Source organism: Athene noctua, unplaced genomic scaffold, assembly GCF_965140245.1.
Source record: "Athene noctua unplaced genomic scaffold, bAthNoc1.hap1.1 HAP1_HAP1_scaffold_66, whole genome shotgun sequence".
NCBI lineage: Eukaryota > Metazoa > Chordata > Aves > Strigiformes > Strigidae > Athene > Athene noctua.
The window spans coordinates 727,090-751,894 of record NW_027437556.1 but is presented as its reverse complement, the minus strand read 5'-3'; the positions used below and the strand labels follow the sequence as shown (position 1 = coordinate 751,894).

Here is a 24,805-nt window from a genome sequence, read left to right as displayed (position 1 = left end):
TCGACAGAGGAAAACTGTTCAGCGCTATCAAGCTCCGATGGCAAGTACGTTATATGCATAGTTCCTCTTCAGACTAATTTCTTGCGTATGAGTGAGGTTTTGTGGAATGAAAATATATATACACACACTCCTATTTACATTTCTTACCTTCATTCTGCAAGTAAATTTTATTAAATACATGTATCCTGTGCACATGATCTTTCTTTGCCATTTGTCATACTTACTGTTGATTTTTGGTAAAAAAATTACCTACATATCCTTCGAAGAACAGTAATTAAACACACTTGATAATCTTCCCCTTGTGTTCTTCAGTTCTCCTTAAAAAGCAGGTATGTGTTTTTTCATTTATACTGTGCACTGATTTACAAAAAATGAAATCCCCTTCCCAAATCACTTGCAACTTCTTCTGAAATTAGAGATGGGTGAAACACATCATGTTTTCTGCCTCCTTCACTATCCTGCTTTCTCTTAAACTTGTCTGTAACATTGTTCTAAATTCTTTGCTTTCAACAGAACCGGAAGAGCGTAAGATGTATTTTTCAGGCCAGTCACAAGGGTCTTCCAGAAGAAATAAGAGGTTGGTGTATAGTTCTTCTATAGAATAGTGATAGTTCTTCTTTATCAATAGTGCCGTCAGTCACATTATTGAATGAAGCTTTCAAGGGTTTCTGTATTGGTGGTAATTACAAGTTAATAGTAGGATTATCGATGTGGTCTGAGGGTATAAAGACAACGAATGTTGGGGGGGAGGCTATACTTTTTATTAGCCATTAGATTTTTTAAAAAGGGATTTTTACTGCCTTTTTACTGATGCTACCTTATCACTGATAAGGTGATTATGGAGGTTGTGGCAGAGATTGTGGAACTGAGATTCTTTTATTGTGGAATTGAAGCCAGCATATCTGTCTGAAAATCATAGACTATTTAATCTTGAGGGATACAAATTATTTTCTTAAAATTGATGATAATAGAGGGAGAACCTGTATGGAAGTTTTAATTTTTTGTTGATCACTCAAATACTGATTCCTCTCTGGAATCAGTTAATTTTTCCGTAAGAAACTGTTCTTAAACAGGAAAAGTGCTAAATGAGTTTATAAATTGCAATAGTAATGACAAAGGGATTTTGGATCCTGTAACCGGTTAGAGCATGGAGAATGGGGTCTCTTGCTAGATAGGAAGCGCTTTGTTTTGCATCCTTGAAAGCAGACAGTTATGGAAGGAAGGGGTTTTGAAGACAAATTTTTAAATAAGTTAAAAAGGATTATGTTTCCCAGAGTGGATACATAATGCTAAGTGAGGTTCTGTTTGTGTGTGTGAGAAAGATTGGACAAAATGAGTAATCTGTTTATGAAATTTTGTGAACTGGTTAAACATTTTACCTTCCAAAGAAAAACTAAATTTTGCTGTCACAAGGAAAGTCATGTAATGTAACTTGAAATCAGATTCATTCATAAGAGTGAAACGATCTGGAAACTTAATAGATCTCAAAGTAAATTCTGCGATAGAATTCACTTAGATTTCAATATGACTTAGTGCGTACTTCAGTTTGGTTACTTGCTTGTTTCAATGTATGCAGACGGAGACAGGCAGTCCACGACAGTGATTCCTCATCCTCATCGTCATCTGAAGATGAAGAGCAGTTTGAGAGCCATAGGAAGAACACCCATAACAGAGATTTAAGAAGGTTAATGAAATTGGAGAATCTGGGAGGAGTTTGCATCTGCCTAACTGTGAAATGTTATCCTCTTCCTCTTGTGCACTTTCTAAACTGTCGCAATATCTAATCACATCTGTTGATAGTGACAACTGTAACTGGACTCTCTAAAACTGGATTTTTAGAATTGATTTTTAAGAAGCAATTTGATCTCTAGGTGGGAATGGTGGGAGGAACACTTATATCATGTTTTAATTACTGTGCTTTACAGAGGTTTATTCAGAAAGAAAACCACTGTAAAAAAAAAAAAAAAAGTTATAAATAGAGGAAATGACTGAGGTTTTCTTACATAACAAATGCTCTAGAAGAACTATTTTAATGACGGTTTAACAGATAAGTTTTCAGCCTGATGTCTTTCAGACCTGTGTGTCTTCTGGCACATATATCGTAAAGTCCTCAGCAAGTCCCAGCACTGGTGGACAGCCTTCATCATGTTAATCCACACTGAAATAAGTATCCCCTTGGGCTGTAACTTTTTGAATGTAAAATCTTTAAAAGATGTCAGTGTATTTTAGGGGGTTCTTCCATCACACGAGTCAAGGTCAGTTCATGGTCTCCACGTACAGCATAGCTGTTTCTTGCATTCATACTGGCGTGGATATTCGTAAGTGCTAAGAGTTGTTAAAATAATTAATGCTTTAATGTCTGGAGTGACCATTTTCCTTTATTTACTTATGGATATTAAATGTAAACCCATTTGAAGGAACATTTAACTATTTAGGAAGTTTCTGGTAATTCGTGAGGTTTTTGTGCATTCGCTTCCCATCATTGTAAAAGCAAAAATCTTCTAGCTGCATCGTAAGTTAGAAAGCGCCTTTCTCTTTCTCCTTAATTCAAAACAGGTGTCTTCCACTAAACTTTGGGAAAGATATGTTGAAGAGAATTCACAAGGATCGAATGAAGATTGGAACAGGTCTGTCTGATGGTGATCCAATGCAAACAGATGGTCTGGTAAGTATTTTTAGTTCATTGTGTCAGTGAATTGTTTACAGGGCTTATAAAAGCTTTCAATAACGTGCTGTCTACAGCTACCTTGGTTAACGGTTTTTCTCGAGCAATTTGAAACTGCCCAGAATGTTACATTTGTGCTGACATGTGATTTCTGATGGAACCTTATTGTGGGTGCAGCTTTCTTTAACATGCAAAAATGTGTTCTACTGAATTTATTTTTAGGTACGATTTGATGGTGTGGGTGGTCTTTCTGACCACATTGCAGCTTTAAAGGAGATGGTCATTTTTCCACTGCTTTACCCAGAAGTCTTTCAGGGATTGAAAATTCAACCGCCAAGGTAACAGACATTGCTTGAAACTATAATTCACTTGTTTTCCGTAGAATATTTGACTGAGGTATCAATATATTTACATGCTTCAAAATTTTCAGTGATGTTGATGAGGATTTTAGCAGTAGCAAAAAGTAATTTCTTGAAAATGGATAGAATCCAGAATACGTGTGGGCTCAAAGATTTAGTTTTTGGTGAGAATACACTTTAAAGGTGTCTTGCCTTTAAAAGGTGGCGTTATGTTGTTTTTGAGTGCTATGTACAAGTCAGCTTAATTAGTTTACAAGCAAGGAGGAGTTAATTATTGGTAGTCATGTGTGTTGCTTGGAAGTCGTCCACTTGTCTCTCCCACTGACTCTTTGGTTGTGTGGTTTTTTTTTTTTCAAGTGCTCAAGTAGCAATTTTACAATTGATAAGACTTGCAACTAGAACCTTGCAGTGTGTGTTTGTGTTCGGGCTAAAATAAGAATGTGTCCACTTCTTATACAGCTAAATTAGTTCTGCATTATGAGATGAAATTATTAGAGATCTAGTTGTTAGCTTTATATGCTCTTCGTCAGCAAAACTCGATCACGGACATTGAAATATGACTTTAAATTCTTTGCTTTCAGGAACTTAAAACTATTGCAAATAATCAAAATAAAATCTCTCAGTGTTTTGCTTCTTTCTTCATTGGAATTCTCTTGAAAGAGCAGTGTATTAGTTTTTTTAGATGAAGAGTATGTTTATCTGGAAATGCAGAATATCCTCCCAGCTTTAGAGTTCCTCCTCATTTATCATCAGCAATGGATGGTCTGGGAGTCCAAATCCAGTAACTTAAAGCTTTTTGAAGGAGAATGAAATGCTTTACTACCAAATCTTGATTCTTGTGAAAACAAGAATGAATATGCAGTGCATCACTAAAAACTGAACTGGTGATTCATGTTAGAGCCCCGTCTCATCCTTCACTGAAGTTTGTTCTTGTTTGGTTCCCCCGTGCTGTAACCACCCCTGTTGGTTTGTCATCAGTTTTGGAAGTGTCCTTGTGGATCTTTTCTCAGGGTTTTGTACATCTGTGTTATATTCTTTGTTCATTTTGTTTGCTGCCTTGTTGAATTGTGCAGGAACACAAAACTTCCATCCAATTTGTCTTTTCTCACACTTCAGCTGTTACTGCTGTTGTATAGATGAAATCTTTTATTTAGGAGAGAAGAGTTGTGCGTTTTAGGGATGGGGGTTGTAATGTTTTTTTTCTTAAATCTTTTTTTTTTTTTTTGTAATTGCAGAGGCTGCCTATTCTATGGTCCGCCAGGGACTGGGAAGACACTGGTGGCTCGTGCACTTGCTAATGAATGTAGCCAAGGTGGCAGGAGAATAGCCTTTTTCATGAAAAAAGGTGCTGACTGCCTGAGTAAATGGGTGGGTGAATCTGAACGAGAGCTTCGTATGTTATTTGATCAGGTAAGGTTGAAATGTGCTATGTGTTCTGAGCTGTAACTGTAATTTTCTGTGGTGAGTATTTTTAAGAACAGTTCACTCTTTTTTGTGTTTTGTCAGTTCCTTCCACTAAAATGGGATTGCCCGTGTTTCCTTTTTCAGTGGGTTTTTTTAGGGGCTTGAAATCTTGAGGTGTACTGTGAAAGATTAATAAACAAGAAAACCTCTCAAAGCAAACGCCCACCCTCTGCCACAAAATAAAACAAAAACGCACCACCAAACTTTCCCCCCCCCCAAAAAAAAAACCAGCCACAAAAAGGGTTTCAAGAGGCAAGAGATATGAATCATAGAACAGAATCATTCAGGTTGGAAAAGACCCTTGGGATCATCGAGTCCAACCATCAGCCCTGCTCCACGAAGTTCTCTCCTACACCATATCCCCCAACATCTCATCTAAACAACCCTTAAACATATCCAGGGATGGTGACTCCACCACCTCCCTGGGCAGCCTATTCCATTGTCTGACCACTCTTTCTGTGAAAATTTTTTTCCTAATGTCCAGTCTAAACTTCCCCCATTGGAGTTTAAAGCCGTTCCCCCTTGTTGTGTCACCTGTGAGAAGAGACCAGCACCAACCTCTCTACAATGTCCTTTCAGGGAGCTGTAGAGAGTGATGAGGTCTCCCCTCAGCCTTCTCTTCCTCAGACTGAACAGTCCCAGCTCCCTCAGTCTCTCCACACAGGATTTATTCTCCAGGCCCTTCACCACCCTCATTGCCCTCCTCTGCACTTGCTCCAGCACCTCGCTGTCTCTCTCGTATTGAGGTGCCCAAAACTGGACACAACACTCCAGGTGTGGCCTCACCAGTGCAGAGCACAGGGGGACTTTCACCTCCTTATGATATGGTGGCTTTAGATCAGAGGGAGAAAGATACAGGCTAAAAGCACGGTCATTCAAATTGATAATGGAAGCTTGCTTCCAGAACCTGTAATTGAATTAAGTCCCGGCTCTGTTCTCAGTGGTTGCCAAAGAGCTGTAAAAAGTACTGGTATGATTTGTTTCCTATCACCCAGTCTCAGGGGGGCTGACATAGGCTGCTGTCTTCTGTTACTCATGGCACTTACTCCATTTGCTCAATTAGTAGAGATCCCTGATGCTAGTCTGAAGATCTAGTTCTAGTGACCTTCCAACCATAACGTTTTTCATGCATTTTCTCTTTAAAATAGTGCTGGTTTACTTCTGTCAGCATTCCTGTGTTTTCATTCCAGGCCTACCGGATGCGACCTTCAATTATTTTCTTTGATGAGATAGATGGTCTTGCTCCTGTGAGGTCCAGTAAGCAAGACCAAGTTTACAGGTAGTACATTTTTTGTACCTACGTAGAAACTGCTCGATCTTTGTGAAAAGAAGATCACAACCTATTTAACTTTGTGACACATTCATTTATCCTGAAAACTAGTAATACAGTGCTACTAAATTTCCGTTGATTTTTAAACAATAGTTGGAAACAATTCACTAAGCTTGAGATCAGCACAAGGCTTGTGTTACCTTATCTATTTTTTGTATGTCTTCAAATGAGTCACTAATCTGTTAAAAATCAACTAAAAGCTTATCCTTTTGGGGTGATCATTGGAGAAGGCCATGTAAAACATAACAGAATTTACTAAACCAGTGAATTAAAATTATATCTTCCTGTTAGCTCTCTTGTTTCAACACTTCTGGCACTCATGGATGGCTTAAACAGCAGAGGAGAGGTTGTGGTAATCGGAGCCACCAACAGACTGGATGCCGTAGATCCCGCTTTACGAAGACCGGGACGCTTTGATCGAGAGCTCCTCTTCAGCTTGCCAAATAAAGAGGTAAGAACTTAAACTGTCTTAATGCTAATGTAGCAGAGTCCATCTTTATAACAAAACCATGTAACAATGCAGTATCACTGAGCAGTTAAAATCAAAACTGGTTTTGTACAACGTGGACGAAAGAGGGATATCTGGAGAGACTGTCTTGTACTGTGGAGGGCAGATCTGATACTTGAATATTTATGATTAAGTTCTGTAATTAGTTCTGGTTTCACTGTGACCAGCCAAGAAAATGGGATGCTTCTATCAAATGTTTAAGAAAGATTGAATGTATGAATTGGCTACAAATTACTGCTATCTCATCTTGGAAATGAAAGAAATGGTGTGCACACAAGAATTTCATTTTTGATAACAAAAACCTTAACCAGGGTGCAGGAGTGAATGAAAATTTCCTGTTGCCAAAGCAGTTCATGCTTGCTTACTTATTTAATTCACTTGGGCACTTTCACCCTGAATTGTTCTTGCTCTTGGTTTGTGAAGGGGTAGCAGCTCTTCTGTGTTGGATTGTTCCCAGGCTGGGTATCCTGGGAGAGGTACTTATTAACAGGGATTTGGACAAAGGGGTGAAGGACGCTGCACAGGTGGAGGGCTTGGGAAGCTTCTAGCTCAACGGTGATAGCTAAGCAATGAAAGTATTATAGCAACCAAATAATAATAATATCATTCTAATTCTATTATAATTATTTAATTACAATATTATAGCAACCAAAACATATTGAAAGGGTGACGACAGCGTGCAAAACTGGAAGGCTGGTTTTGTGTTTTCCCTCTGGCTGTCACTGACACTTCTTTTTCTTTTATTAGTGCTTTTTGGAAAAAGGATAAAACACTTACTGGATTGAAGGCTGGTGAAAGTGCACTAAACAGTGTATTTAAAACAAACATGTGTCTCCAGTTTTTACCTGCTCTCAGCAACAGGAGAGGGGGCACCATGAAACAGATCAAATATGCTACTCCCTACTGTGGAAATCTAGAAATCTGCCCTAATTAATCTATGTACCAGGAAATACTTAAATGAAAGTCTTGCTAATTGGAGATGAGGATAGGCAACATTTGACACTTTCTGGATCAGTGACAGTAGTTTGAGTCATAATTATTATTCTTTGTTACAATTGTAGCAATTTGAAATGTTGTGCTAGGACTGTTTTCCTTGAATGCATCTGCAGAAAAGCAAATTTGATGAACTAATGAGACTGTCACCATGAAGTTTTGCTGAATTTGAGAGAATTTTCTTTGGTCAAAAATCTCTGTTTGCAAATAATTTAGTTATTTTTTCACTAGAGGTTCTTCCTTAGGACCATTAGGTCTTCTACTTGTGGAAACTTACTTTTTATGGAAGCTATAAATGCATTAGATTTCACTGCAGACCCCCAGGAAGAGTTTAATGTAACAAGTTGAGAATGATTAAATATTGTGCTTGAAAAAGCAGAGAGCATATTAACTGAACTTTAAAATTCTTAGAAGTTTAGTAGAGAAGAGAATTATTTGTATTATTGTGAGGTTTTTTGGGGTTTTGTTCTGTGGTTTTGAGGGTTTTTTTAAGAAAAAACCTGGGACAAACTAAAAGGCAACCATTCTGTTTCCAGTCTAGAAAAGAGATTATAAAGATTCACACGCAAGGCTGGAACCCTAAGCCATCGGACAGGTTTCTTGAAGACCTAGCTGAAAAATGTGTTGGTAAGTTTGAAAACTAAGTGAGTTACTGTATGTGACTGAGCCCCAAGGAATCTGGGCTTGTGTCAGGCTCTACCCCAGCTCTTGTGCCTTGCCTGCAGAGTGAGGCGGTGAGGCAACTGGCACGTCTTGGGAGCAAATAACGACAATGTCAGATGCTTCTTTTCTTTTGATTTTATTTTGTCTGTCAGAATGTTGAACGGGGTTTGGGCATCTTCCTTGGGAGCAAAGTTTTGACTGTGATGCTGCTTCATAAGTGCAGGATATCAAGCTGCAAACCACATAACAAAATTTCTCCGCAGTGCAGTCACTCTAAATTCTCTCTTAACCAGTTAATGTTGGGCTGTATACAGAGTCTTTCAGGGTTGCACTTTAGAAACCTTGGCCTTTACTTCTGTGTCGCCTGAAACTGACCTAACGTGATTCTTGTTTTGTTTATTAGGATACTGTGGTGCTGATATTAAATCGTTATGTGCTGAAACTGCCCTCTGTGCTTTGCGTCGCTGCTATCCTCAGATATACAAAAGTGATGAGAAACTGCAGTTAGATACCAATTCTATTAAAATAACAGCAAAGGATTTTGTCGTGGCTATGAAGAAGATTGTTCCATCTTCACAGAGGGCTGTGACTTCACCTGGGCAACCGCTACCCCCTATTTCAAAACCACTGCTTGAAAACACCCTAGCAGAAATTTTACAAGCCTTACAGAAAGTATTTCCCCATGCAGAGACTGCACTAAAGGAGAACCAACAGCAAGGTACAGCAAGAACATCCACTTTAAAATTCTGCCAGGGCAAAAGTTCTGGTTTGTGCAGTCAACATAGGCAAACCTCTCAGCTGTAACGATAGTAGAATGTGATAATATGCATGTGCACAGTGCTGCATGAGAGCTGTGAATGACTTGTCGTTTGGAATAGAGCGCTGTGTGTTCTCTGCTAGAGCACCCTGTTTCTGACAGTAGCTAACACGGTATTTGTAATTTCTAGAGATGGATCTAAAGTTTAATGTATGGGGCACCTCTTTCAAAATAAATGTGTAAATGGGGAGACAAGGGTATTTTTACATGAATGCTTCTAATTCCTGTCTGAAGACTGTCAGGACCACAAGACAAGGGGTTTAAGCTAAATACTGGTTTAGGTGTCATGACTTTTAACCATAGTCTCTGAATTGAAATGTTTGTGGATCACACTGTACACTTGCACGTGAGATCAGAATGTTCTAGGAGTGGATACTTCGGGGCTTGGCTTGCATAGCATATGTCACCTCATGCTCCTGACTGTATCAGCCCTGATCAGGTTTAGTCTGTCAGTTGGTGTGAGCAAGTAAATGTATCGACTCACTCCACTCCTGATTAATGGAAATTTGTGAATAGTTAGTTGTTATGCTCATTCCTGGAGAATATTCCACCAATATTGCTCCCAGTAGGTCTGGGAGATGTATTTGCATTGGGGAAAAACAGAGGCAAAACTCCACCAGCCAAATCAAAGCAGAGAGGCTCGGGGATTGGTAATGGCATTCTCTCTCTGCTGCCCGCTTTACCTTATCTCCTCCTTCAGTGATCGGCAAGGAGCCGTATTTAGTAGGTTATTATATTCTGACTTACTAGTCCGAGACAAATTGAAGTCTGTGGCCATCGCATTCATGCACTAATTGCATGAATCGCATTAATTGCTCCACATCCAGTGGGGGAACCTCCTCCAGAAAGAAGTAGCCTTATTGGGTTTTTCACGTGTCTGGGAACTACAGAAGTTGTTCCTAATCGTCTTTATTCTAAGGAAAAAAACCTCCAAGTTTTCACCAACAGAGGGATAATAGCTTACGCAAATCACGGGATGTAGGACAGCTTTGTAGAGACTTGTGCAGTCTCAGATCTGTGGTAGAATGAACTCCAGAAAATAGCTTTCAGCATGTGCCCTCAAATACAAGTGGTTTCCAACACTGAGTTAGAAGCTTGATTAATGGATTAATGTGATATTGAGAGATGGACTATTGAGGAAAGTTAACAAACTTATCTTTCAGACAGTTTAAATAATATTTTAAGAGATGATGTGATTGACAGCGATGAGGAATTACCATCAATCTTTGAAGATGAGCCAACTCATAATATGCCTGATAGACAAAAGGAAAGCCTCCTCACTTTCAGCAGGTAAATGTTTATCCCCTTTATGTTTATGTTTTGAAGATGGCTGGGTCTGTAAAGAGTTTTGATGTGAAGGGTGGTAGATGAAGGAGTAAAGCGGGGGGGGGGGGGTGTGGGGTGTGTGTGATCAGTCTTTGCAAGACGTAAGGGTGAAGGTCCAGCTGGTTACTAATGTTATAACGGAGTACATGATCATAACCCATTAAACTGAACGGCCCGGCCCTCTTTTCCCAAGTCAGTGGTCTACAGACTATTAGAACATGATTTAACCCATGGTATTCCTTGAAAGACTCAAGACCAGAGAAATGTGCTGTCTGTCCTTCTAGCTAAAAAACTCCTATGGATTTGTGTAGCCATCTTTTGACCTTCTACCTTCCAGGAGCGTTAAACCAGTAGCAAATTATGTAGCAGAAACAAAATTGAGAAAGGGCTCGTTAAAACACTGTGAGAAAAACATAAATGATGTCTGCATTTTGTAACTTTCACCTACTAAATTAATGTTAATCTTTTGACATTTTACTGTGGAAGTCGTATAAGCCAACAGTTGAAAAAAGAGATTCCTGTCATCCCTGTAGTGTCAGTTATTTTTCTCACTTTCTGTCACTGTGCTGTCCAGAAAATCTTTGGACTTGCTGAGCTTGGTTAGGTCTCTAGGATCTTGGACTTCACCCAGTAAAAGTACAACAGTATTGGGGTGGAAAAATCAAATGCTTTTCACAAATGTGTTTTGTGGGAGTAAAGCAACATGACTGAGAAACGAATGCACAATTCAAAGTGAAACAATTAGAGTGGCTGAATAAAACAAATCTAAATCTTCTACGTCTTCAGTATACCGCTGTAATTTAACCGATCCAACTGTGCACTTGAGATAACAGCTAATGTGTTTCAGTGCCCATGTTATTTTTTTTTCTAAAAATATGGTTCTGCCCCTTCCTTCCCACAATCTCCAGTAACTATGGCCAAATTTCAGCTAAACTTGACAGGTGTAGAGATCTCACAGTTACTTAAACTGGTGCGTATGGGTGGTGAAGAGATCCAGACTAGTGTGTGCTGAGAGTTGTTTTCCCCCATATCAGGTTACTGATGAGTTGTCATGTGTGTATTGAGCTGGACAGTCCCCCTGTGGAATTGAAGAGCTGGTACTTAACTGAGCCCAACGAAGAGCAGACACGCTGGGGATTGGCAGGTTTTCTTAGGGGAAGTAGGGTACCTGTTTGTAATAAAATGGGCTGTGATGGTCTTCCTGATCACAGGCCAGCTTCTTATTTGCTTGAAAATGGAGAGTATTTACCAAAAGAAAAAAGTGCATAGGAAAAAAAAAAAATAACATCTGTATGCCTATTCATCACGTCCTTTTCAAACTTACTTTCTCCTTACTGTTCTAGAAATGCTCATTATCAGCCGACATCTTGCAGGCCACGGTTCTTAATAACTGGAGATTCAGGATATGGGCAAGCTTCTCATTTGGCACCTGCAGTAATACATGCCCTGGAAAAGTTTCCAGTTTATGCACTAGACCTAGCTGTTTTGTTTAGTAGCGTCACGTCTCCAGAAGAAACATGTGCACAGGTATCTGTTTCCTCTTTAATCTCCTAAAATACATGAACTGTATGTAAACCAGTAAAGTAAGCAAAATTCATTGTTAATGGAGTTGGCCTGGCTTGAATGTGCTGTTAGGTTTACTTTTGTCTGAAAATCCGCTTTTTTTTCTAGATCGGATGACACTAAGGATGTTGTACATGCCCATATTTTCCATTTCAAATTAAACAGTGAGGATGTTGTTAGCAGCTGGAGAAGATGGGAGGTGCTGCTAATAAACGTCTCATTATGGCTAGGAATCCTGCCAGACTCGGTGGGATCCAGAATGTTGTTTTCATTGCTGCTTAAGACTCTGTGCTCCCAGGAGATAGCTCTGCATCAGCCCGACTGTTTGTCGTGCACTTTCTGTAGCCACCTTTTATATTGGTAAAGCAATTGAGGTTTTAGGGAAAAGAAGTGTTTCTTTTTTATACACATACAGCTGCCCTGCTGCAGTATATGCAGTAGAAGCATTAAGATTCATGGAACACTTGCATTGGTACTATGGTGTGGGTTCTTAACTAGAAAAATTAAATGTAAGCAGATTTAGCACTGCTTTCCTTTTTACTTGTAGGCAGGAAATCCATTTCATTGTTTGACATCACTGTATTAAAATATTCTGACCTTTAATAGCAGCTTTTCAGAGCTGTACAAGTAAGGACAGACACATTACATGGCCAGATACTCTTTAGTCGTATAAGAGGAGCAATTCCTTTCTTGTTATGTGGTGGTTGCACCTGAAGTCCTATAACCAGCATGTCTAGTCGCTGCCCAGATATACCACATGCACTTCTCATCTTGTGACAGGCACTCCCAGAATACTGATAATCCCAAAGGGTGCATAGAGAAATTTGCTATGTGAAAGGACTGTTGCCATTCTCCTCATGCAGTAGGTGCATGTCTTCCTTTGTGGTTGAGGTACTACCTGTAGGAAATGGCTTGTGATCTTTCAAAGCATTGGGATCTGGTCTGATGGATCCTTTGGTAATGAGAGGCTGTGCGTGGCTGACCTATTCAGACAGGCTAAAGAAGGGTCACAAATCTTACAAAATGTACTTGAAATTATGAATTGTAACCAGGCCTCTTCTACAGTCTCAGGCCTCATCTTCTCACATAGGTCTTTGGTTGTTCTGACTCTGCTCCAGGCTGACTTGAATATGTGCCCACTCTGAATTGAAAATGGTGTCGCTGCAGTCATGTAGTGATTTACCCAGACTAGTACATCTTGCTGAAGGGTTATCTTGTTCTCCTGCTAGTCTTGGGCACACCACCACACCAGCTGAGTTGTGAAACACTTTAGGAGTTATCTTACGCCTAGGAAGTTTTGAAATCGGTCAGAAATTCAGATCTGTTTCTATCTGCGTAGCAATGTCTATATTTGAGTCAAAGTGAAACTTTTACCTTCTTGTTAAGAAGTTCTTCTTCTGCTGGTTTGTTTTGATGTTTTGGCTTCGTAAGATAGCTTGACTCTTAGTTTGACGTACTCGTTACCCTATTCTACATGGTTTAGTTTTCTCATCCAAGCTTTTCTTTTACCAGCTGATGCGAGAAGCTCAGAGAACAGCACCAAGTATCATTTACATCTCACATATCCATTGGTGGTGGGAGGCTGTTGGACCTACATTGAAAGCTACTTTTATAACACTACTGCGGAACATTCCAGCATTTGCTCCAGTTTTGCTGCTTGCAACATCTGATGTGTGTCATGCAGATCTCCCGAACGAGGTACTTCTGTTGATATTTGTCTTATTTTTTTTTTATTCACTTTCTTGTTAATTGATCAGTCCTTTAAGAACCAGAGTACTGTGCCCTGTTAAGCAAATTTACACTGTTAGTACTCAGGCACCCTAACCAGGTCTCTTAAAATTTGCTTAAATAAAACAATGCTGAAGGCATTTGTGTAAAGTGTTTTCTGAGTAAAGAGATTGACTTTGACCCAACTTTTCCACCTTCTCGCACATTCATGCTTATTAGACAGATGTATAAATTTACTTCAGATCATAATTCCAGTGACTTCTAGATAGTTAGGTATGTTCTTAGTCAAGAATATACAGTGTTTGCCATGTAAATGGGAAAAAGATATTTTTACTGAAAACCCTTTACTGAAAATGAAAGATCTTTTTACTGAAAAAATAGAGTGGTCACACCATTAATGACAGAATGTCATTTCAAATTTAAATACCTCCATAAAAATTTCAATCTCCATGTAAGTGAACGCTTTACAAATTAGAAAGCTACGTTCCAACTTCTCTAACTTGGTAGCAGATTTTCACCTGTATTCCTTAACACAATTCAGTAGGAGTACATGCGTGGCTTTCTAGACATCTGAGAGTGTGCATTAAAGAAAGGTGTTCCAAATGTGAATATGCTGCTCTGATTACCTTGTCTCAGTTACTGGGGGGGGGGGGGGGAGGTGTGTTTGCTTAGCTAGATGGTTTTATCATCAGGGGCTTTGAAACAGTTTAACTTTCTACAGAAGTTTTTAAGCTGTTAATAAATTCCTTCTAAATTAAGTATTGAAATTCCTTCCATACCTTTTGGTAGTAGAGATTGAAAAATGGGAGTAAAACTTGGAAGTATGCAACTTCAGACACCTCACTGAAATTAATTTTCAAAAAACCCAAACCAAAAAGCCCTCACTCATCTGCTGAACCCTGCCCGTTCCTTCTGTAGTTGCCATAAAGATTCAAACTAAAGGGCAGCAAGGCAGGTAAATGCAAAATCATCAGTCTTGGAGGTGGTGAATGTCACCACTTTATCAGTGTGTCATATGGTCCCTTTGCTGGGCTTGAGCTCTAGGGGAGTTTCTTAGAGAAGATACGTAATCTGCCGTGCTAACCTATGAAAATCTAGCCTTTTAAGGCCAAGAAGATAACTTTTTCACAGTTTGTCTTGTCTAGATGATTATTCGGTCTAATTTAGAAAGGTACTCATCTTTTTGGAAGAGAATATAAACTTGTGTAGCCTTCTATCTGTAATATCTTTTCTCCTCATGTTTTAGATAAAAGACTTGTTTATTAATGATTATGAAGTTTTCCAACTCCACTTGCCTAATAAGGACAAAAGAAGAAAGTTTTTTGAGGACTTAATTATAAATCAAGCTGCTAAACTTCCTGCATCAAAGGGCAACGCAGGTGAGGATATACTTCTCTAGCTGTAAGTTAATAGGTACACAGTATTTGCTGTGGTGGTAATTTTCTATCAATAATTTTCCATATGCTTATGTTTGAGTACCATAAATTGAGTAGAAGTTTCTGATTGATTTAAGCTTGTCAGCCACTGGAAGAACTGCCTGAAGAACTGCCTGTAGCACTGCCGCCTAAGCCTCAAGAGCTGACAGAGAAAGAAATAAGACAGCCGGAGGAGCAGAAGGAGGAGATGTTGCATCACCTTAGGGTTTTCTTACGGAATGTGACTCTCAGACTTGCCGCTGATGGATGTTTCAGAGCATTTACAAAGCCTGTTAACCCAGGGGAGGTAAATGACTGTTGTCCTTTAATACCATTTTATCCGTGTGTATTCATCATTTCTCTCTGTCTATTTCTCAGTGTTTGTGTTCTCTTTATAGGAAGGTTTATCTTTGTTTTTCGGACCATACTGTTCTGGTCTGTCAAGAAGCAGGAAGTGAATTTTGCTTTTGCTGACTCCTTGAGGCTCTCGAGTGTCTGTTACTTGACTATTCACTGGACGCCCTGGGTTCCTTCTAAAATGCCATTAGAATTTTAGAATATTTTAGTCAGAAGGGACCTGTGGCAGTCATCTAGTCCAACTACCAGTTAGACCAAACATCAACACAGTTTGCTCATTAAAAGGCTTTGACGTGTAGGCGTGTTACAGCACTGAAAAGCAGAGAGATCTCTTTCTTTATTCGAAACAGTATCTATAGGACTGTTTCAATAAAGTCTAAAGCTCTTTCACTGACTGTTGGTAGTTTCTTTGAGAACAAGAGTAGAAGCAGTAGTTTTAAAATAAATGTTAAGATTCTATTCTCCGTTTCATCTGGGGCTCCTCAGTATGAGATCAACCGTAAGGGCTGTATGGTTTCTTCTTCCTCCCATACACTTCTGAGTCTCTTTCTCATTGAATTTATTGAATAAGTCTAAGCCAGGGACATATACTTCCATGTCAGCTGTAGTTTTAATAGAGCTTTGAGTTTCAGCAAAGTCCTGCTCCCCTAAGCATCCACTGAATTGTTTTTCCCTTTACTTCTAGTTTCCGAGATGTGAATAATCTAAGCAAACATAGATGTCCTCACCTAAACTAGTCATTAGGCTCCTTTTATGGTCTGAGAAAAGAAATCAGCACCTCTGGGTCCAGTTAACTCATTCTAAACTAGATGTCTAGGACAGATGCTTCCATGGTGTAATTCCTGCAGCCTTTTCCTTGCCTCCAACAACAAAGAGAATCTTAGGTGGCTTCACTGAGAAAGGTTTCTTGGCTGGGATTTTCTGAAGCAAAGTGAAATGAATCCCACTCTGGGTGTCTGTTTTCTTCCCTGCCCCACACAGGCTTCTGACCTCCCTGCTGCTTTCTTTCCCTCTTCTGGTCTGTTTCTTCAAAGCCAGTTGAAGTAGCCCTTCTATTTTCAAGAAAAGAACTTGTTAATTTCTGTGTTTTCGGATGGATCGTAAATATTTGGGGTTTTTACAAAGTACTTTATTTGACTTTATTAAAATAATTAATTTTGGTAGACAATGTGTTAAATCTCTGAGCATGTTTATTTCATTTGTAGGCATCTGATTATGCCAGAGTTATTAAGCAGCCCATGGACCTGTCGACCATTCTTTCTAAGATTGACTTGCACCAGTACCTGACTGCAGAAGATTTTCTAAAAGACATTGATCTAATCTGCAGCAATGCTTTAGAGTACAACACAGCTGAAGATCGTGGAGGTGAGGATGTGTTTTTATCCTGGATTTGGAAAAATTTTAAATTTATAAATTGATAGATGTCATCTGTGGGATTAGATCATTTTAAACACCCACAGAGAGCGTTTCTTGCCAGGTTGCTAGTGTTGTAGCGTTGAACTACGTGGGTGTGAAATGGCGATAGAAGTGTTGATCAGTAACTAGTGCTTTTGCTTTAATAATTAACTCTTATGTTGGTTTATATATCTATATATAAATATATATATAAATATATATTTTTTATATATATATATAAATATATATATATATGTGAGGATATATATATATATATATGTGGATATATATATATGTGGAAAATATGCACTGAGATAACCTTTCATAACCTACCTATGACAAGAACAAATCTTTCTAAGTAGTCAAAATAAAGGATTTCATTGGCTGGTAGAAAATACTCAGTTCTGCCTGTAAAATTTCAGGTTGCCTCATTAGGCACAGAGCTTGTACTTTGAGAGATACTGCATACGCCATAGTGAGGGCAGAACTGGACAAAGATTTTGAACAATGCTGTGAGGCGATTGAAGAATCTCGTAAGGAAAGAGGTATGTTTTTTGACGCTAAGGACTTTAATACTTGTCTTAGTATTTGTGACCAACAATGCAAGACACAATTCTTTGGTCTCTTCTTTCCTGCAAGGCTGTAGCTCTTCAACATATACTCCATCTTACTGCTGTGCAATGCCAAAGCCGAACTCTGTTCCTGGGTATAAGGAAACAGAACCAAAGTGTAATGAAAAAATGAAGATGCCAGCAGCACCGATAAATTCCAGTACACCCTGCTCTAAAGGCAAGTGGCATTTTATTCACACTTTCTTGGAGACGGTGTTAAAGTCAACAGTGCCTTCTCTGTTCTTATCACATAACAGGTTACTGTGATGCCTGGTTCTTCATGCCAGAGTCATCATATTTTTTAACTTGCTTCAAAATATGAGATAAATCCAGAGATCATTCATTCAGTATGGTTATGAAGGTCAAGTACAGTGGTTAGTTTACATCGTAAGATACTGGCCTTGATGGCCCAACTGACATGTAATGGCTCCTAAATTGCTACCTCTTGAAGCCAAAAATGTTGTACCTGGCAGTTGCTGAACAATCAACTAGTTCTTAGTTATATAATAACAGCATTTTTCCCTTTCCTGCCCAGAAATGCTAAACTCTATGCTCCCTCTTCCTGTGATTTCCAATTGAAGGGGGAAAGGGGAAAAAAAATAGGGGAACAATCATGATAGATATGTAAAGGAAAGATCATGATTTCCTCACTCTTCCTGTGAAAAGGACATGAAAGAACAAAGGGACTTGGGTGTCTCCGTTAAAGCACATGACATAGTGTGAAGTTTCCTGGGTCTCACTGGCATGACTGAGAATTTTGCCATTGACTTCACCCATATGCTTTGAGCGGTACTCCCTGAATACAAAGAATGGTGGCTTTTTCTGGAAGGCGAGAATGCGAATTATGTTTTAAACAAGGTTAACTGAATCAGAAAGCGTATGAGGCATAAGTGTTTACGGACAATGTTTTCTCCAGTAAATATTCCCTTAGAATTGTCTCTTTAACTCTGCCCAACACACATTTAGCTTTTGAAGTTTACAGCTTTAAAACGGATTTGAAGAAGGGCTTGTCTCCAAACGCTTTTCTGTTTATCTAGATTAATTCACGGAGTAAGACAGTAAGCAACTTCACCTAATAACCTTGCTTTGCAGTAATACTTCCTATCAAAAGTAAGAATTTTCTGCTCAAAAAATCTTGAAGCTGATGGTTTTGTGAATGGAAAAATCTAATAGCAAATTGACCTCATTAATTTGCAACTCTTTCTCTAGACACATGTAGGGAGACAGACACTGGTACTTGAGCTTCTTTGATCATTTTCCCTGTAAGTCAAGTAAGATGAGGATGCTGGATTTGGAAGGACGAACTGCTTGGGTAATGTTTTGGATTACTTTTTCTGGTATCCCTTTGTAGGTGTATCAAAAAGAAAATACAAAAAGAACAAAGGCTCTTTGGGTATCAGGGCAAAGAGGAGGAATTTTCAGTTCAATAAAGAAAATAAAGTTCCGGAAGAGCAAAATGAGGTAGAGAGCAGTGAAGAGTCTCCAGAAAAACATGTTTCTAATATGGATCACGCTGAAGTTGAGCCCACACGGGATTACTCTGTGGAAGAAAATGAAAATGTACTTCGAGAACGACAGAAAAATGGGAATGAAAATAAATCTGGGGCAGAAGATGAGACATTTTTCCTTTTCACAATGCCTGCTTTTGAAAAGAAGAGTGTCGTGCTTCCTGAACCTTCAGACCTAGGAATGAACAGTGAAGTGATGGCTTGCCAAGTAGCAGAATGTTTGGAAGAAGGAAATTCAAATGGTAAGTGAAAGGTCAAACAGGTCATGTAGCTCCTTTTTATTCCTAAGAGGGTTACACTACTTAGTAGGATTTGGTCATCTTTAATGCCATTCTGTTATTGCTGCTGTATCTCCCTAGAACCAGCACTCAATGTTTCTTGCATAATGATGCCGCTCCTTTAGTTATGCTAGCCAAACTCATGGGTTTTTGCAGCTGCTGTTTTTTTGATTCTGAGGTGTGTTTTTCAAATGGCACCAAGCTGTGCTTCAAGCAGTGTGGAGCCAGAGTCACATGTGGAATAGAAGACATATGTCCTAAAGTTTGCAATGTAAGATGTGTTTCCTAGCCTGAATTACTTTGCAAGTTTTACCATGCAGTGCTGTAATGGCAATGTGACGATATTTTTTCCCCTGCTGCCTTCCGTAGTGCTTTTTTTTTTGTGTCTGAGTTGCTGATTTTTATGGATCAGTGACTTTTGCCAGAAAGAAAGTGAAAGTCAAGCATTTATCAGTGAAAAAATGGTAACAGTTTTGTCTCTGTCATTCCAGAAAGAACTGTGTTCCAGGTACAGGATACTTCACTGATACTGTATTCCAGATAAACAGAAATTCTGACTTAAGAAATTTGTGTCATTCCAGATTTCTGGGTATGCTCTGTAATTCATGAAAGATATTCTCCGGTCGAAGAGCAGCAGGTGATACATGTCAAGCCATCCACGGGGACTGCCACACAGCCAACGATTGTCGATTACCAGTTCACAGTAAGTCTAATTTCTGTTTTGTTAATACTGAAGCGGGACGTTTTGTTGCTATGAGTACAGTTGCCAATTAAATGCCAATTAAACAATGGCAATTAAAACAATATATGGGGAGGATATATAGCTTGTGAAGTAATTGAACTGGTAATGGGCTATGACTGTTGTGTTTCCACACCTGGTGTAGACTGTTGTTCTTGCTTTTGGTGAACTAAATTTTAGGAAACTGGGTTCTCTCCTCATTTTTTTAATTTAAGAGGACTTGCTGAATTTTAAAATAGCCCACTGACAACCTGCTGGTACTGTTGGTTAGTGATGTCCTAACAGTTTCTGTGATGGATTTGGGGGTTTTGGTTTGGTTTCTTGCAGGTTTTTATTTATTAGGAACCTGAAAAGGACCTCTATTTCTACAAGTGATGACTTTAAACCTGAAGTTACCAGGCTGGCATAAAGCTCATCATGGCTAAAATACGAATACCTGCTTTTCTGAAATTCTTTCAAAATCCAGTGTTAGAATTTTGCATTCATAGTTACAGTGTGATAAGGATTTTCCAGTCTCTTGTAGGAGAGAAGTTGCTATCCTAGGCTACAACTGGGGAAAGACTTAAAGATGGGCCCAGCTGCAGGGAGTAAAAGAGGTTCCTTAACATGAATTGGAGAGGGTAGAAGAAGGACCTGATCTTCAGGGAATATTGCAGTGAGGAAAATTAAGAAAATGGCTAGGTTGCAGTCCTGGAAGTTGGCCAATGCAGAGGAGGGCTGCTGTTTACCTGCCATGATGAGAAAGGGAATATTACATGGATATTTCCCCTGTTTGGGAAATTGTGGCCAGACAGGAATCCCCTTTGGTGAAGGGGCTCGTCAGCACAGTTCTGTCATATTTTTAAGCTGTGACTTAATTTGTAGAGGTGAAACTAACTTTTTAAAGCTGGCTTCCTACAGAAGCAGATTTCAGGGAGGGGGTTTTGTTCATGTCTTCCTGTGTATGCAGAGGAGCCACATAGGTTTTTCATAGAGTCAGGGTGCTAATAATGTGCTCCAGGGTTATTGTCCACTTGGCAGGTGGTAAGTACGATAGAGCCTTTGTATATGTTTCAGCTGCAAGGAGTGACACAGTCATGAAATGCATCTGATGTGAGGCAGCCAGACTTTGGCGATGGGCAGTTGTGAGGCAGTAATACTTTCATTTGGTATGGCTGCTCTGTTAAGCTAATCTTCACAGCCTCACACACCACCCAGATACTAAACAACTACAGCAGGGGAAGAAGGTGCTGCCACTCCCTTGTTCCTGTTGCTTTCCCAGAGATTATCACATTCACATCTTTACCAGAAACAACTATGTGAGAGATGGGTCATCTGCTACAGGCAGAGATACTCTACTAGTTTATCCACTCGTCAGTTTAAAGGCGGGAGCTAACGGATCTGACTTTGCTTTCTGATGTGCTTCAGACACCTGAGCAATGTGTTCTGCCAGCAGCTGTAGGCACAGTACACGTTCAGGTAATGGTGAGCCCCTAAGGATGCTTCTGTTTCCAGCTGGCACAGCTGTATCTAGAAGATCCATTGTGTGGTGCCCTGCATTGCAGAAACAGTTTCTCTCATGAAATGCAATGGTGGCTTTGCTGTGGCAGCTGCCCTACAACAAAGTGGATTGTGTCATTCCCTGCTGTTCTGGAAGCAGTTGATTCACAGTTATGATTGTTGATGTGATTCATCAGTAATAAAGTATTGTCTGAAATTTAATCCTTCCTTTTTTCTGAAGTGTGAAAAAAACCAACCTCATTTTCTCCAGTTAAATCTTGTGAGGTATTTTATCTGTTCTCTGAAGCATCACTCATTTTATTTAACAATATAAGGAAGTAGGATGTCACTTGTGTTGTGCTGTTACTGTTTAGCTTCTAAAAACATAAAGAGCCTATGCAGAGGTTCTTGCACTATTCTCAACTTGCTGTTTCCATTTTTTTCTTCAGCAACTGTTGCATTTTGTCACTGTGGCAACTGAGAACTTCAGTATATTTCAGCTGGAAAAACTCTATGCTGTTCTTAGTCACTGCATTTACCAACATCGGAAAGATTACGACAAAACCAAATTAGCGAAGGTACGTTTTTCTTGTCTTATAGCACTTTCCATCACTGTTATGCATGTGTGTGTTACGCATGTACATGTACTCTAGACATCACGCTTACTTAGCATGACTCTTTGCTGCCTAGTTACCTGTGTGACAAGACTTTTTCATTTGTCTGGAAGACATTTATCCGTATTGCAAAACCATTGTTGTATTTGGCATAATTGTTGGCAGCTTCAGCAGGAAAAGGCTTGAAGTCAAGGGGTACACCCACACAGCCCTCTCAAAAGCAGTTAACCTCAGTCTGTCAGTAGTGCTTCTCCAGAACCTTTTTAGGGGCGGGTGGCTGTGAAATGAGGGCGCTTTTCTCAACCTGTTGCTTCCTCTTTCTCCCCTTATAGGCAGAGGTGGTGATACTTCATATAGCAGTCATTCCGTTCTTGAAAAGAAATTTAAGTATGAGACATAACAAGACTTTGAGACTCTCCTGTAGTCTCATCTTAACCTTTTTTTAACTAGTGTGACTCAAGCATCTTTAATTTGACATAAGGGGTGTTTTCTGCCTATGCTGGTTTAATGCCGAGTCAAATTCTCTGATCTCTTCCTGTAAGAGAGGCTCTCTGAGTTGTCAGAACTCAGCAGAAACCGTCCAGAGGCACCCATGGTCCCAGTCTGGCATTTCCAGTATCAAATCCATTTAGATAGGTTGGATATTCAGTCTTCAGATTCAAGATCATTGAATCCAGTTGTCTCCGAGATGCTTGTGCCTTAGAGAGATAAAATTCTTCATGCCTCTCAGTCTGCCTTAAAGAAGAGGAAGCCTCTTCTCTTTGGCCCTGGTCATCTCAATCCCTTCTTCCCACCTGGTAAAGAGTTAGAACAGACACTCCATTCTGATTGTGCAACAGTGAGGATTACTTGGATCCAGGGAGCCCATTCCTGAAATATGTGCCCGTCTTTCATCCCATAGAATGACGTAGTTTAGCATGAGAAGGGATTTATTTACGTTATCTCAGGGCTTGTGAGCTTTTGTGACTTAACTTTTAATGCTTAAATTAAAAGTGACTGGGTTTCTTTGTTTTCTGCTTCTACCTTTAGCTTTAACATATATAACAATATCTCGTATTCAGAGTGACTGTGCAAATCAGTCAGGAACGAGCTCTGCTGTATGTAGAGATGGACTCTGAGGAATTACTTGTTAGAGTGCAGAAAGTAACATTTCCAGCTTTTAGCTGTGGCTTTTCAGGAACTGCCTGCTCTTTCTAACTGTTGAAAGCACTGTTGATGCAGATCCATAGAGTCTCCTTAGCCTCCTCTCTGTTTTGGATGCATAAGGGTGTGTTTGAAGCTACTAGTGGGTATAGAAAGACATTGTGGTGGTGATACCCTGTGTATTTGCTAAGTATTACTAAGATTTTCATGTATGTACAGATTCTTTTTATGAAGACATAAACAGAGTTCTTAAGCATATATTCATGCTGACTGCTACTGTCTTTTTTTCTTAATAGGAAATGAAGAAAGAAATTGCAGCCTTCAGTTATGCTCAGTGATAAAATTGATTTCAGCATACTTTGTGATGTTTTCATTCCATGTTGTTATATGTGTGTAATTCAACAAAGGTTACTTCTGCATATTTATACATATATTATATAGATCTTAAAATACTTTCTTAATAAATTTTAAGTGCTTTGATAGTTTTGTCCTATATATAGAAATGTACATATATGTGGCATACTGCTGTGATTGCCTTTGGAATGCTGCAGATCTGAATATCTCCCAGATAATTTCAGTACCTTTCTTTAAAAGAAAACTGTTGAAAAGGTGATATGCTTTTATCACTGTTTTCCACATTGTGGGAATACATTTTTCTGAAATAATCTGTGGGGTTGTATAGTCCATGGCTTATTACATAAAGGTTTAAACCACGTCTCATTTTGGTATATGAAAAGTAAATCCTTTAGAAACCTCTTCACACATTTCAGAGGGAGGGTTTTTTTAATTACCTGATAGCACCTTAAGTGGTTTTCATAGAGCAACAACCTGAAGAATGTGGGAGAAACACTCCTTCCACAAATGTAAGAACTTCTGCTGTGGCCTATTTTTGCCAGTCAGAATAGCCTAACTTGAAACAAAGCAAGATTTACCCCTCTAACTTGCTAAGGTAAAGTTTATTCTTGCTTGTAATGACAATCTCGATACTGGGGAGTAGCATTTTAATAGAAATTGCTAGTTGCAGATGAGGTGATCTTGTAGTTGAATTAATTTGTAACTATTTTTCTAGTAACCTGGAGAGAATTGTATCTCCTTATTACATAGAAGTGAATATATTGTTCGTGATAAATATATTTAGAATAAAAGCAAAGCAATAGCCCATTTTGAAGATTTATGACTCTTCAAACCAGCACATTTCTCAGTTAATTGGACAGAGTTATTTTTTTAAAATTAATATTAAGATAGGCAAAGCTTAATTTTATGAGAATAAAATTTTGTATCAGTTGCAATAAAATAGGTGGCACTAGACTTTGCTCTTGTGTTAATGTCATCTCACATACAGAATGTCTGGTGATAGTGAATGCCTAACTGCAGTCCCTCTGTGTGTGTTTGGTTTCTTATGTTTTAGCTTTCTTTTTTTTTGTTTCTTTCTAGTGTGTTTGTCCAAACCTACACAGAATTTTTTCATCTATCTGTGTTGTTTGGATGAGTATTGATAAAAAATGAATCCCCTTGTTGGGTTTTTTTTGTCTGCTCTACCTACTTTCATCGCAAAGTAATTTTTATCATTCAAAACCTTACCCTTAAAACCCACTGTGAGTCTGAAGACTTCAAAATAAGGACTGTATGTGAGCAGCTTACCCCCATCTTGCTGTATTGGTTATACAGCAAAGGCAAGTCCAGGAGGAAGAAAATCGACACTGAAAACTTGCATTTCAGTGTAATGTGTTCCATTGGAAATGTAATACAGGAGTTAACGTCATTTTTCCTTCTCTTGGTCTCCACCTTGGCTGCTGTCACCGATTCTCGATGGGACTGTGGGGGTGGTTCGCCGACCGTGTTCCCCAAGA

At 39.1% G+C, this 24,805-nt stretch overlaps 1 protein-coding gene across 1 annotated transcript; it reads left to right on the top strand.

The window, feature by feature from the left end:
* Positions 1-23,293, top strand: LOC141955013 (ATPase family AAA domain-containing protein 2-like). Its single transcript, XM_074895086.1, has 22 exons — positions 1-44; positions 514-577; positions 1,577-1,684; positions 2,557-2,665; positions 2,888-3,003; positions 4,260-4,434; positions 5,679-5,767; positions 6,110-6,269; positions 7,856-7,946; positions 8,386-8,700; positions 9,963-10,089; positions 11,469-11,652; positions 13,201-13,386; positions 14,663-14,795; positions 14,930-15,138; positions 16,394-16,553; positions 17,006-17,128; positions 17,223-17,372; positions 18,546-18,944; positions 19,562-19,683; positions 21,648-21,776; positions 23,252-23,293. Exons 1-22 carry the CDS (start codon positions 38-40, stop codon positions 23,291-23,293), a joined length of 3,198 nt encoding a protein of 1,065 aa, XP_074751187.1. The 5' UTR covers positions 1-37.
* The last annotated feature ends 1,512 nt before the right edge of the window (positions 23,294-24,805 follow it).